Source organism: Balaenoptera musculus, chromosome 3, assembly GCF_009873245.2.
Source record: "Balaenoptera musculus isolate JJ_BM4_2016_0621 chromosome 3, mBalMus1.pri.v3, whole genome shotgun sequence".
In the NCBI taxonomy this organism is placed as follows: domain Eukaryota; kingdom Metazoa; phylum Chordata; class Mammalia; order Artiodactyla; family Balaenopteridae; genus Balaenoptera; species Balaenoptera musculus.
Window position 1 is genome coordinate 97,060,090 of NC_045787.1, and position 14,979 is coordinate 97,075,068.

Genomic DNA, 14,979 nt, shown 5'->3' on the forward strand with positions numbered 1-14,979 from the left:
CCCCCAACGCCAGGCCCAGTCTGCCCAGTCACGGCCGCCGGGGTTCTCCTCCCCTCCTCGCCTTGGCCCGCTAGATCCTCCTCCTAGCCCCGCCGCTCCTCCTCTACCTTGCCTCCCCGGCTGCTCCGCGCTCCTCCTCCTCCGCACGCTCCGCCCCCGACCTCCCGGCTCCTCCTCCTTGGCCGGCTCCGCCCCCAACCCCCTAACTCCACCTTCAGCCCCGCCCCCGGCTCCTCCTCCTATCCCCGCCCCTCGTTTCTTTTGCCTTGCCCCTGGCTCCTTTTCTCCCGCCGTCTCTGGCCCGCGCTCTGCTCGTGAGTCAGCGGGAGCCCGCGAGCGTTCAAGCGCCTCGGCAGCTCCGCGCCGTCAGATCGCCCAGCTCGCCTCTTGGCGTCCCGGCGCCACCGGGCCCCCTCTTCCGAGTAAGTGCCTCCCGGGAGCGCCGGTCCCGCACACACCCTCGCAGGGCTTCCCCGGCTGCTGGGCTGAGGGCTGCTCCTGGGGGCGCGCTTTCAGCTCACCGAGAGTCTCTGGAGTGGGTGGGAGTGGGTGTGAGTGCGTGTGAGCGAGTGTGTGTGTATGCGTGTGTGTGCAGACGCGCACAGCTCCGAAAACTCCCCAGAGTTTTACCCAGTTCCTGCAGCGCAGAGACAACCTGAGACCTCCAGCTCGGGGCCCTTACCGACTTGGGCTGACCCCTTAACTTCCACCTCCTGCCCTGAGCCCCATCCCTATTCCTTGCTTCCTTCTGCAGACGCGGCCCCCACTACGTGTCACGCACTCCTGGTAACAACTCCTGCTGTCGAAAGGACTGGCCCGGTTATCAGGATGCCCCAGATTGCAGACCGAGATGCTAGCCTGAGATTGTAATCCAACCCTGCATTGTAAAATGGGCAGGGACTAGAGTTTTGCCTTGAGATCGTTCGGTGGAGACTTCCTTTGAGGAAGAAAGTTTGTGTGTGTGTTTGTGTGTGTGTGTGTCCGTCCGTGTCTTTGCCCTCTTGACTCTCAGCCTTCAAAACCTGATGCAAGAACACTTGATGAGCACCCTCGGACCCAGGGCGGCTGATAGGCACGTTCAAGACCACGCTGACCAACCGGGCTTGGGCGCCTAAAAGATGTTTATTGATTCAGTGACACCCTATTGCTAAAGCCAACTGATAAAACACAGCCCTAGGTAGGAAGAAGCCCTAGGTACCCTGAGAGAATCATGGGAGGAGGGAGACAGTAGTCGAGTGCTCAGTGTTGAAACAAAGAAATCCTGGAGTTACTTAAGACTGATAATTCCATCCTTCTATAAATTATTTTTATTGGGGGTCAATACTATCTCAATGTAGGGTGTATTTCTGCCCTAAAAAACAGATTTAATTGATAGCAGTACAGTACTTTAATCCATCAATAAAATGATTCCCTGGTTGCTGAGGTCCCATCCAATTATAACAGTCTCTGAATTCTTCTGTATCTCAGTTTATTCTTGCTATGTTCTTGCTGTGAAAGTAGAGATACCCATAAAATTTCCCCACCTTCTTAATAAGAATTCATTTAGGAGATGCTGGTAGGGAAATGACCTGTTGAGTAGAAATTATTCATTGAGGCATAAGGAAAACAAAACTATGTGGTTAAAGGAAATAACCAGAACAGAGCAGGCTTTAAGTTGCCATTGTGAATGTTAGAGCTGATATGAAAGTTAGAGCTGATAAATCACTTTAAGTGCCGCTTATCACAGCAGATATTTTTATCCTGGTTTGAATCCTGTGTTACACAAAAGTGTTTCCACAGTGTTTTAACTAAGGAAACATTATGCTTTGAAATGTAAACATATGACTCCATCTGTCTTTAAGTAAAGAAATAATTATCACACTTAATTAAACACCTGGAAACAATTATTGCCACCTTCGAATTAGATCTGTCATGCGGAGTTAAGCAAGTTATTGTTAATATTCTATCTAGCTGGTAACACAATTGGCTTTTTCGTAGAGTTTTGGGGCGGGGGATGCCAGTTCCCCTTCATATACATTACTTGTCTCTGCCACTTCTTGCTCAGCTTTTGAGTTTTTAACCTGTAATTTGAGTAAATAAAGTTTAGGGAAGTGGACTACCATCTACCTCCCTGTAAAATATGAATACCTTAGATATTGAATGTTTGGTATTAAGGTCTTTGCATTAACAGATATAGGTCTTCTAAGCCATTATATCCATCTAGAGTATCTGCTAATTTAAGAATCGTTAATAAGTTATTGAATATAAGAAAGTTCCCCCCAAAATGTAGTGATCCTGCACAGATGCTCCTTTAAAATTTTTTCTTTAAGAGAGACTTGAATCTGTAGTGCCTTTTGTTCTAATGTGTTTAAATTCAATGAGAAAAGGGGTGGCATGAGCTGGAAAATCTGCTTATCTTTGTTGCCTCTTAATTTTCTGTTTCTGACTATATTGCTGCATATAGTCTTCATCTGTGTCGTGAGTGTTGCAGACAGGCTGTTCTGGGAGTCCAGCAGAACGGCAGAAACTGAGGGTGAGCATGCACAATGCAAGTGCCAGGAGCAGACTATTTTATGAGGACTGTTCTCTGCAATTTTTTATTCTGTTGAAATTGGAGGAAAGGGTGTGTGGAGAGAAATGATTGCATCCAAACAGTACTCATTAGGAAATGCTGTTTGGGGGAGGAGGGGATTTCTAGGTGGTTTATGACTTGGGGAACTTCAGGTAGCTGATCCTTGAAGCTGAGGCTGCCACAGTGCCGGGCACTCGCGAGACCTCATAGTTAATTGATTCAATGAATCCTTGTCTGCTTGGATCAGCCCCTTGGAATGAACACATTTCCTTCTTGGAGATTTCTTTCGTCCTCAATCAGAATTGAGCTTTGCTTCCACACCATGCAGAAGAGTCCATTCTCCACCCCCTCCATTCTTGCCTGGTACAAATTGAGGGGTTGACCATGGGATGACCTCCAGGAGGCAGGGGAGGGTGGGTGATAACAAATAAAGGCCACCTGTTTTCTCACGGAGGGAGAAGGGAGCGTTAGTGCAACCCCAGTACCATAGGCACTGACTCGGGCACTGGGGACATGCACAGGGGCCAACCTGTACAAAAATGGGACAGTTTTCCTCAGTTTGGCATTCACAGAGATAATCAGCTCTGCTGCAGAGTTTAAGAGAAGGCACCGTGTGGTGCCAGATAAACTTTTGTCACCTCAACTCTCCTCCACGCTGCCCACATCCTGCATTTAATACCAAATGCACAGAGTAAGCATTCAACAAACACCGAAAAGGAGCTTTTAACACCCCAACCTTCATGTTTCCCTGTGAGAAGCAGTTTACTTCCTGCTCCCCCATCTCTGGTTTTGATGACTTTGGCCCTGGGGTCTGAGCCAACTGCAGTTTCTAGACTTTTGTACATCAGTGGGACTTCCCAATAGCTAAAAACAGATGGTTCATTGAGGGTAAAAAAAAAACAAAACAGTGAACCTTGTTGCAATATGTAAACGAGGTCAAGTAGTAACCAGTGAACATCAGTTCGCATTCTACATTTTGGCCTTAAGAAAAGGAAGTGAGCTACAAGTAGGAGGTAGATAATTCTAGAATGTGAGAGGCACCATTTGGCCCATGAGTCTTAGACTACAACAGTGGCCGTTATACAAGTTTGGAGGCGCATCCCCTCTGTCCAGCTTGCAGGGGCACCATTCATTCACGCAGCGGGCATTTATTGAGCTCCTACCGTGTACGTGGCACTGTGCAACCCTCTCATGTTTGCACCGAGGCCTGGGATCCAAGAGGACTGGTGACTTGCACAAAAATGTTTGCTGGTAAGAACGAATCCCTGAAGATAAATTGATAATGGCAAAGATGGGTTCAGAATTCTTCTGAGTTTCACAAAGGAAAGTAATGGCAATTCCTTAGAACAGTAGATGAACCATTTTCAAAATATTTTTTATTTCTCAATAATAAGAAGTTGAAATAAGCGTCTTTCATCTGATGTCTGTTTCAAATCACCAGTGGTATAATTGCAATAAACCTGATTCCATAAGATTTGGTTTTCTTGGCCTTGCATGTCAAGCATGGAAGTTACCTGAGAAATTTGTTTTAAAATGTCACATGCTCCAAAATAATCAAATAACATCCACCCATCCTTTTAGGGATAGGTTGCTTTTTCTCTAGAAGCAAGTGTTTATGGTTCAGAACCAAGGTAGCAAAGATTCAGAGCCAGCTGCAAAGCTGGATAGGCGTCAGCAAGTTTGTTTTCCCAGGATTGTGGAGGTTTTTTTGGCCGCCCACGCGGCTTGTGGGATCTTAGTTCCCCAGCCAGGGATGCAACCCGGGCCCTCGGCTGTGAAAGCTTGGAGTCCTAACCACTGGACTGCCAGGGAATTCCCAGATTGTGCTTTTTTATATAGAACAAGAGGGGTGATTGACCAACATGTTGATATTTCACTCAAGGTGACCAGGGGCTAGGCATGCAGCCACCTCCCCCGCCAAAAAGAAACAAAAAATGGGTGGGAGGTCACAGGAATGGGCCTCCCCTGGAACAACCCAAGCTGACTTATAAGCACATTGGGGTTTGTTTCTTTAAGAACAGAGAATGGAATTAAGTCCAAAATTCCACTTGTTGTCATTTCCTTAAACATTGGGAATGAAGATGACTTTTAGTTTAGTCAAAAAGTGGTTGGGTCACATGACACTGTTGGAATCAGCTGTTCATATCTCAGCCTCCACTAGCTGTGTGACTTGGGATAAGCTACTTCAGCTCTCTGAGCCTATTGCTTTTCCTAAAAAGTGGGGTAGTATTTCTATCATAGGATTGTTGTGTGGATTAAGGCAGGATATTCCTTTCCTGGTGTCCAATGTGCAGAAGCAAGTGGTCTACTTTGTTGAATTGGCCAAATTGCTCTCATTTCAAGACGATGGTGTTTGTACTGGGCCATAGTGGAGCAGAGAGAGAGAGTGGTGACTATTTCCACATGTGCTTTTAGCATGAACTTTCCTTTTTTTGCCTCTGACGATGCCAGAGAAGCCCAGAGAAGGGGGTGCATGTAGCGCAATTTCAGTTATTCCCAGCTGCAGGGTCACGTGATTATATAGGGTAATCTTGCTGCTGCCGCCGCTGCTGCAGCTGCTAAAGAGAAATGAGGCAGAGCAGGGCATCTGGGTTTTATGTGTCTGAGCAGAAGAGCCATGGCATCCAGTAACCCTCCCTATGCATGAGAGAAGCTTTTAAAAGGCCTGTTACAGTTCATTTGTGAGCAGTGTGTTGGCCTTTAGCCTATGGAGGCCCTTATTTAAAACAGGTAATGGATATGAAACCAGGTTTTGCAAGCCAGACAGGAAGCTATGTCTCAGCTGCCCATGGTGTTGCAGAGGGACTCGGGCTGGCATGTCCTCAAGAGAAGTTGTGAGAGTTCCGAGGGGCAGAGGGCAGGGACACTATCTTCAAGGTTGTCCACTGGGGCAAGCTCTTCTGGGAACAGAGCACTCTGCAGGGCGCACAGGACACTCATGAATATTTGAAAGGAGCCAAAAAGGAAGAACCAGCCCACCTGGCCAATACCCTCTCTAAGCCTGGCTCTTATTCCTTCAAGCCAAATTCATTTAGTTCAAGCCTTCTCCACTCCCGGCTGTTATTTTATTTATTTCAAAAAATGAGTTCCTTATAACATGACTGTCAACCAAAGTGAGGGAGACAGGGGTTGTGGTGTGTCCTGGTGGGGTCCTTGCTGTCCTCATTCTTTCCTGTCTCGGCCTCTTGAGTTGTGCTCAGGCTCTCACATACATGTAGATGCAACGTGTTCTACAGAACATGTTGGAGTAGGGAGTTCTATGGGAATGCCACCGTCTTCTGAGAAAAACTGCAGGTACAATGTTGGCCAGAGGTTGCAAAGTTCAAAACAATCTTTGATGACTCAGACCTTTAAGAAAGAAGTCCAATACCTGATTCCACCCCTCTGTGATTGGGAAACAACTCCCTTTTTCTCCCTTTCTTCTCTCTTTAAAAAGATGAGGTAGTTTTCTGGGAAGTGGCTGGTGTTTGATTCAATACTATCACCGCCCTGGAAGGGCAGAGCAGTCTAGACTTAATGATGGAATTCTTTCTGCCTTGGTGCAGAGATAGGCCCCCGGTGACTCACAGAGTGTACCTGGGAGAGGTGATGAGCTCAGCCCTCCCTCCCCAAGCATCTGGTGACGGCCTCTGTGTTGCACATACTTAGCCATTTTGCTCCTTTGCTTTTATGGCCTGGAACACCTGAAGGTTCTTGAAAGAACGGCCGCTCTTTTTGCCAAGGAGTAGAGACTCTGTGTCGATAAGGAGCCTCCCGGGTCCCTGCCCTGGGTTCCTGCCCTGTGGTTTGAGAATGCAATTATCTGGGGAACCACAGAGGTGATCTCCCAAATGAAATTTTGAACTTGTCCAACGTGCTATATTTTAGAGCTCATCTGGGGCCATAGTTCCACCTACTGTGGCATCACCAAGGCCGGGCCAGGGAATCTGCATTTCTAACAATTCTCTCCCCGCCCCTGGTGACTGATGCACAGCGAACTGAAAACCCCTAGCCTGGGAGACCAGTTGTAAAGTCTTGTTCTGTAAAGATTATTCAGGCAGCAAGTATCTGTAGGTGTTTCCCCGCCTCCTTTTTTTTTTGGCAGTGGAAAAGTGCAAATCTCTTGAAAGTACAGAGGTGACTTTAAAGCTTAAAGAAGAGTAACATGAACATGCACAAAATGAACACCTGTGTACCCGTCCTAGGAAATAACAAAGTGGTTTTTCAAGTAGATCCTCACTGGGTTAAAAAACGTTGACCAACAACCAGGTCAAGAACAAAAAAATAACAACCAAAACCAGTAGTGGCATCCCACAAATAGATCCAGGAATTGAAAGCCACGGAGCAGAGACACCAGGGAGTCTGCTCAGTGTTCATTTGTTCACAATCTAGATTTCCAATCACTGGCAATGCTGACCTCATCCTTTAGTGTGCTGCTGACTTGAGGACACCTCACATCGCTTTGTAGATCACTGACATGGGATGGGCGCCCTTTTTCTAGGAGTGGCATCTGTTGGGAGGAGCCCCAGGCCCAAGACTCTTGAGTTGCCAAGTAGCCTGTTTTCCCTTCCCTGGGCCTACTCCCCTGTCCTGAGGTCCTGGCACCTCCAGGAAGCTATCCTGTTCTGAGAGTGCCCCTCTCATGTTGAACTGGTGGGTGATAGGAAAATGGAGAATAGACTGCTTTCTTTGAAGCTGTCTTGCTGTAACTTCCTCCTCCTCCCCCCTCCTCCTCCTCCCCTTTCCTCTCTTCCCCCTCCCCCTCCCTCTTCTCCCCCTCCTCCCCCTTTCTTCTCTACTTCCTCTTCCTTCTCTTCTTCCTCCTCCTTCTTTTGCTTTTTTTTGCATTTTGAGTTGTGTAAGTACTTGAGACTTTCTTCCCTACTTCTGAATTCTGGTCAGTTTTCAATTTCTCATTCTAATAGGGACCTTGAAAATTATTGAATAATAATGGTCTGCTACTGATGATACACAGTCCTAATTTTAGTAGAACCACTATTTTTTCCCTCTAGGTGTAAATATTTGACCAGGGACCCACAAGTATAAAAATGGACTGATTTGAGTCTTGCCTCAGCCTTCCTCTCTAGCCAGCGATCCTCCAGGTTTGCTGCTCCCAAATCCAGCACACGAGGGGCCTTCTAGCCTCACAATTCGGGAAAAGGGGCAGGTGGAGGAGGTTGGGAAGTGACTTGCAGAGACAAACCACAGGGCAGAGAATGAATCACCACAGTCTTCCTGGTGCATACCTGGTCTCTGAGTTCCCTACAAGCATGTCCACCCCAAATTTTACCCTTCAGTCAGTCTTTTCTAAGTTCTGTTTCCTTTTATGGTTGCCCTAGTATTTGTATATTCATGATAACAGATAGTATACCAGATCACTGTAACAGTTTGCTAGGGCTGCCATAACAACATACTACAGACTGGGTGGCTTAAACAATAGAAATTTATTTCTCACAGTTCTGGAGGCTGGAAGGCCAAGATCAAGGTGTTGACAGGTGTGGTTTCTCCTGAGGCTTCTCTCCTAGGTTTGCACACAGTCACCTTCTCATTGTTTCCTCACATGGTCTTTTCTCTGTGTGCATGCATCTGTGGTATCTCTCTCTTTCTTTTTATGAGGACAGCAGTCATATTAGATTAGGGCCCCACCCTTTTGACCTCATTTAACCTTAATTACCTTTTAAAAGGCCCTGTCTCTAGTCACACTGGGGATTAGGGCTTCAGCATATGAATTTGAGGGGGAGGGGGCAGAATTCTATCTATAACAATCTCTTTTGTAGACGGTATTACGGGGAATTCCCTGGCAGTCCAGTAGTTAGGACTGGGCACTTTCACTGTGTTGGCCTGATTCAGGAACTAAGATTCCAAAAGCCTCACTGTAGTTGGATCACCTTTTTAAAGACCCTGTCTCCAAATACAGTCCCATTTTGAGTTACTGGAGGTGAGGACGTCAACATATGAATTCTCTTGGGAGGGGGGGGGACACAGTTCAGCCCATAACAGTTAGGATGCTTTAGGCTGCAGGTAAGAGAATGCCCAGCTACCAGTGATTTGAACAGTAAATACATTAAATTATCTTACGTGAAGGGTAGTCTGGGGTTGATCCAATCCAGAGTTGAATCAGTGCCTCAAACAATATCATCAGGGACCAAGTTCTTTCCATTCTTCTCTTCTCCCATGCTTAATATGTTACCTTTTTTTTTTTCTGCAGACTTGCCACCTCATAGACAGAAAATAGTTTCTTCTGCGATCGGTATCACAGGCTTCTCCAAACTCATTCAAAGACAGGAGGAGCTTGTGGATGTGGGGAGAGGTGTGGGCAGAGAAGGCAGCAATAAATCTGTTCTCTTGTAATGTCCATCTCTTTTCTTTTTTTTTTTTAACATCTTTATTGGAGTATAATTGCTTTAAAGTGGTGTGTTAGTTTCTGCTGTATAACAAAGTGAATCAGCTATACATATACATATATCCCCATATCCCCTCCCCCTTGCATCTCCCTCCTCATCCTCCCTATCCCACCCCTCTAGGTGGTCACAAAGCACTGAGCTGATCTCCCTGTGCTATGCAGCTGCTTCCCACTAGCTATCTATTTTATATTTGGTAGTGTATATATTTCCATGCCACTCTCTCACTTTGTCCCACCTTACCCTTCCCCCTCCCTGTCCATCTCTTTTCATCAGAGGATAAATCTTTCCTGAAGTCTCCTCAGGCCTCACTGATCAGAACTGAGTCACAGCTGCAAGGGAAGCTGTGAAAGTAAGTAGTGGACATTAAGGGAAAACTTCTACTTTGGGAGGTTGGCTGTACCAATGGGAACAAGGGAGAGAGGCATGATTATTGGGCAGATAAATAATATCTGCACCAGCCCCAGGCTCCCATGCTCTAGAAGCTGTCTAGCTGAGCCATCACTATTACTGATAATAATAATCCCAGGTTTTATTGGAATTAAAATTATCTACCCATGATGAGTAGTTGGGAGAAAAACAAAGCAAAGATGTGGAAGGTGTTAATCACATATATGAACTTAATTACTACTAGTAGTGACTTTTTAATGTTGTGGGTTTATAAAAATAGCAGTATTTACTTTGGAGACAGCATGCTGCCTTGAAACCCAGAAGATGTTCATCAAATAGAGTTCTTTATGTTTATGGAAATGTTTACACCCCCAATAACAGTTATCATGACAAACACTTTTTGAGTACTTACGATGGGCCGGGCACTGTGCTAAATGCTTTATACACATTATTAAATTCATCTTCCTAACAGATCTGTGAGAAAGGTATTGTTGTTAATCTGCATTTGCAGATGAGGAACTGAGGCTTGGGGAGGTTAAATAACCTGCCATAGCTGCCTGGCTGAGCTGGGAGTCACACCCTGGCAGCTCAGCTTCATCCCATACCTGTGCTCTGAACTGCTACAGGATATTACCCCTCAACAAAACTGCTAAAAACTCCCTCATTTTCTGTAAGCTCTCAAAAGCTGTTATCTTTCCAACCAGTCAGAGTCTACCTCACAGTTTATGTCTCATTTTATTGTTCACATTGTTAGATTGAGATATAATTGACATTCTGGTGTTTTTAGTAGTAGAAAGAAGAACCTTGAGAGCGTGCCCAGCTGACACTGACTCACCTGGTGACCTTCAACAAGCCACCACAGTCTCCTTTGCGAGGTTCAGGTTAAGACTGAGTCTGCGGGGCCACATCCAGGCACTTAGGGTCTGTTGTTCACAGACCGTTGCCCTCTGCAGATTGTACTAAAAGTCCTGTGTTTATTTCAGATGTGATTCACAAATGTATCTCAAAGTAAGGATGTGGAAGTTCAAGGTCAATGGAGCTGCACTTCCCAAATTGAGAAGATAACATTTATCTCCTTTTTCATATTGGGAAGAAGTTGGACAATTTTAATAACCCAGAGGAACGTGTCTTTCATTATTGGCTTGTACAGAAGAGTGCCAATCTGAGTGATGGCAAATGTGTCCTCAGGTTATGGAATCTTTGTGTGAGGCAAATTTAGTAAAAGCTGGGAAAACTTCCTGATGGTCATTGTGCAGAGACTGCACCCTGCAGAATGCTTGGGCAGCTGGGAATTGGCCTTAGTAGAAGCAGGGCTAGGTGTGCTTCTCATCTGGTGACTCTAATGCCAGGGATGCAGTGGAGACGCTGTTCCAAAATGCAGTGCAGACGTCGGGAGCCTGTGTTTCTTCTCTTGGTCCTGAATTCATGTTGCTAAAGTTGTAATAACATCTTGCGTGGGGTAGTTCCCTTAGACTTTAGGATGCTTAATGTTTGGGGAAAATTGTTTTGTTCATTTGTTTTTTAATCGACTATTGCTAATAACTTGAGTCTGGAGCTGAGTATGGGAGTAAGGGGCATAAGTTTCTTGTCTAATTCTGGGAACTCAAAGCTGCCCTAGGTTGGTATGCTGAATGCTACAACTCTGAGTCAAGTGATTAATCTTATGTCTGTGAGAAATCAACACCCAACAGCGCTTTGCAATTCCAGTTAGGCATCCTAGAGGTCATTTTGAATTAAGAGCACCTTTGAGATATTTTGGAGTACATGATTTGCTATAAGCTTTAAAAAATGATTTGAAGTGTTATAAGGCAAATTTTCATTAAAACAGTATAGATGAAATCATTTACTGTCACTATGAGCAGTTCATTGAAACAGAAGTCCTTCATAAGATACTGGCTCCCAGCTGATTGGCTGCTTGGCCCCTTCCCCATCTCCATTGCCTTGCTGGGTTTTCCATCAGTTGGCTCTTATTGTGCTGACTTGCCTAGATTCTTTTTTTTTTTTAACTTAGTGACATTTTTTAAATTTAATAATTGAAAATCCATTCAATGTTTCTGGTCAGAAAAGTCCACATGGTAAAGACTGCAATTAAAATTGTGGTTCCATGCAATTCAGATGAAGACTCCAATTGGATTTTTAATTTGAAAGCTAGCAGATACTATTTTAAAGCACATCTGGAAACACATATTCTTTTTTTTTTTTTAGCATCTTTATTGGAGTATAATTGCTTTACAATGTTGTGTTAGTTTCTGCTGTATAACAAAGTGAAATCAGTTATATGTATACATATATCTCCATATCTCCTCCCTCTTGCATCTCCCTCTCACCTTCCCTATCCCACCCCTCTAGGTGGTCACAAAGCACCGAGCTGATCTCCCTGTGCTATGCGGCTGCTTCCCACTAGTTATCTATTTTACATTTGGTAGTGTATATATGTCCATGCCACTCTCTCACTTCGTCCCAGCTTACCCTTCCCCCTCCCCATATCCTCAAGTCCATTCTCTAGTAGGTCTGTGTCTTTATTCCCGATTCTTTTTTTTATAACTTAAAAAAAAAAAAAAGAAAATGTTACCTTATTTTTTTTCTTAATTGAAGTATAGTTGATTTATAATATTATGTTAGTTTCAGATGTACAACATAGTGATTCAATATTTTTATAGATTATATTTCATTTAAAGTTATTATAAAATATTAGCTATATTCCCTGTGCTGTATGATATATCCTTGTAGCTTATTTATTTTGTACATAGTAGTTTGTACCTCTTAACTCCCTCCCTTCATCTTGCCCCTTCCCCCTTCCCTCTCCCCAGTGGTAACCACTAGTTAGTTCTCTATATCTGTGAGTCTGTTTATGTTTTGATATATTCATTTGTGTTATTAGATTCCACATGTAAGTGATAACATACAATATTTGTCTTTCTCTGTCTGACTTATTTCACTAAGCATAATACCCTCCAGTTCATCCATGTTGTTGCAAATGGTAAAATTTCTTTTTTTATGGCTAATATACCACTTGTTTATCAACTGGTCTGTCGATGAGCACTTAGGTTGCTTCCATGTCTTGGCTACTGTAAATGATGCTGCTATTAACATTGGGGTGCTTGTATCTTTTTGAATTAATGTTTTCAATTTCTTTGGCTATATACCCAGGAGTGGAATTGCTGCATCATATGGTAGTTATGTTTTTAGTTTTTTGAGGAACCTCCATAACTGTTTTCCACAGTGGCTGCACCAACTTACATTCCCATAACAGTGCACGAGGGTTTCCTTTTCGCTACATCCTTGCCAACATTTGGTATTTGTGGTCTCTTTGATGATGGCCATTCTGACAGGTGTGAGGTGATATCTCATTGTGGTTTTGATTCGCATTTCTCTGATGATTAGCGATATCGAGCTTCTTTTCATGTGCCTATTGGCCATCTGTGTGTCTCCTTCGGACAAATGTTTATTCAGGTCTTCTGCCCATTTTTCTATTGGGTTGTTTGGTTTTTTGATATTGAGTTATATGAACAGTTTGCATATTTGGATATTAACCCTTTATAGGTCACATCATTTGCAAATATTTTCTCCCATTCAGTAGGTTGTCTTTTCGTTTTGCAGATGGTTTCCTTTGCTGTGTAAAAGCTTTTAAGTTTAATTAGACCCCATTTGTTTATTTTTTTGCTTTTGTTTCATTTGCCTTTTTTGCCAAAAAAATATTGCTTTGATTTATGTCAAAGAGTGCCTATGTTTTCTTCTAGGAGTTTTATGGTTTCCACTCTTACATCCTTTACTATTTTGAGTTTATTTTTTTATATGATGTGAGAAAATGTTAGATTTTCTTAACACTTTTCTTTAAACTTTTTTTTTTTTTTAATTATTTATTTATTTATTTATTTATGGCTGTGTTGGGTCTTCGTTTCTGTGCGAGGGCTTTCTCTAGTTGTGGCAAGCGGGGACCACTCTTCATCGCGGTGCGCGGGCCTCTCACTATCGCGGCCTCTCTTGTTGCGGAGCACAGGCTCCAGACGCGCAGGCTCAGTAGTTGTGGCTCACGGGCCTAGTTGCTCCGCGGCATGTGGGATCTTCCCAGACCAGGGCTCGAACCCGTGTCCCTTGCATTGGCAGGCAGATTCTCAACCACTGCGCCACCAGGGAAGCCCCTAAACTTTTTTATTGTAAAATAAAACACAAATAACAACAACAAAAAAACACACTTATAACAAATGCACACCTTAGTGAATTATTATAAGGCAAACACTCATATAACCATCACTCAGGTCAAGAAATAGAACTTTGCCAGCTACCCCAAAAGTGCCTTCACATACACTCCCTAATCACATTACCCTTCCTTCCTCCAAAAGTAAATGCCATCCTGACCTTTATAGTAATCACCTCCTTGCATCCCTTTATGGTTTTATCACCCAGGTGAGCAGCCTGATACACTGTAGTTTAGTCTTACCCATTTTTTAAAAACTTGTATCTTTTAAGTCTCTTTTAATCTACAGATTTCCTTAACATCGTCCCTCATTTTAATTATTTAAAAGAATAATTTTTTTTGGGGGGGGCTGTTTGATCTATAGAGTTTCCACAGTCTCATTAACAAGAAAGATGCACACCCCCCCAGGTACATTTCAAGTTATTCCTTTGCCCTCTATTTCCTGCATCTGAGTGCAGAGGATTGATAAGACTCAGGTTTGATCCCTTTGGCCAGATTACAGGTGCTGTTGTATCCTTTTATTGGAAGGCACACAACGTCTGTTTTCTCTACTCTTTTTTTTGCCTTTAGAAGCTGTTGATCCTCAATGTCTAGACCTATTAATTCATTGGAGATTGCAGAATAGTGATATTCTAATTCTACCATTTTGCTTTACTTTATTAGCTGGAATAATTTTATAAAGGTAGACTTCCCTTCAGTCTGTTATTTGATTACATAGTGGTACAGGTCACATAGAAAAATCAAGGTGAATGCTCAGTTCTTTCCTTTGATTTACCCAGTTTTCGAGAATTGGTTTCCTGTCATTCTCAGAAGGTGACCAATGGTTTTTTTAAATTGGTATGATCATGGAATTAAATATACTTATTAAGACTCAGATTGTCCCATCTTTGACCAGTGGGAGCTTCTTCATGTTGGCTCCTAGGTCCTTCTGACATGACCTTAGCTTCTGTGTTATCTGGTGTGTTAAGGTGATCCAGGCCTGTCTTGTACATTTTCTGCCTAGACCTGGATTCAACCATTTCTTCAAGAATCCCTGGTTTCTTTTAATGAGAATGGTGTTTCAGGACCATAACCCAGGCACTAGAGATGTGCATTCACTGCAAGTGGTCATTGTTTCTAGGCTGTTTCATTGGTCAGAGCTGAGGAAATACACATTCACATACACACACACACACACACTCACACACACACACACTCACACACACACACATTTACATACAAACATATGTACACATATAAAGATAAAATACTTTGTGAGTTCATATTGATATTTCCAGTCAAATTCGAGACTACGGGGTTTTGTTTAACTTCTTCTATGTTACGTTTATATTTCCTTTCTTTCATACTTAGAATCTTTGCTTTTTAGTCCCAAGGGAGATAGAATATCTTTTAATTACCCATTGATTACCCTGTATTACACATACACCAGTCTCTAAGTAATCAGCTATGATTAATGAAAA

The 14,979-nt window shown here is 43.5% G+C and overlaps 1 protein-coding gene across 1 annotated transcript in view; it reads left to right on the plus strand.

The window, feature by feature from the left end:
- Positions 1-302: 302 nt before the first annotated feature.
- Positions 303-14,979, plus strand: part of TNFAIP8 (TNF alpha induced protein 8) — a 123,104-nt gene continuing 108,427 nt past the window's right edge. Inside the window, exon 1 of the mRNA XM_036849276.1 lies at positions 303-422. Coding sequence (XP_036705171.1) covers position 422 — 1 coding nt within the window. The 5' untranslated portion in view covers positions 303-421. The remainder of the gene's footprint in view (positions 423-14,979) is intronic.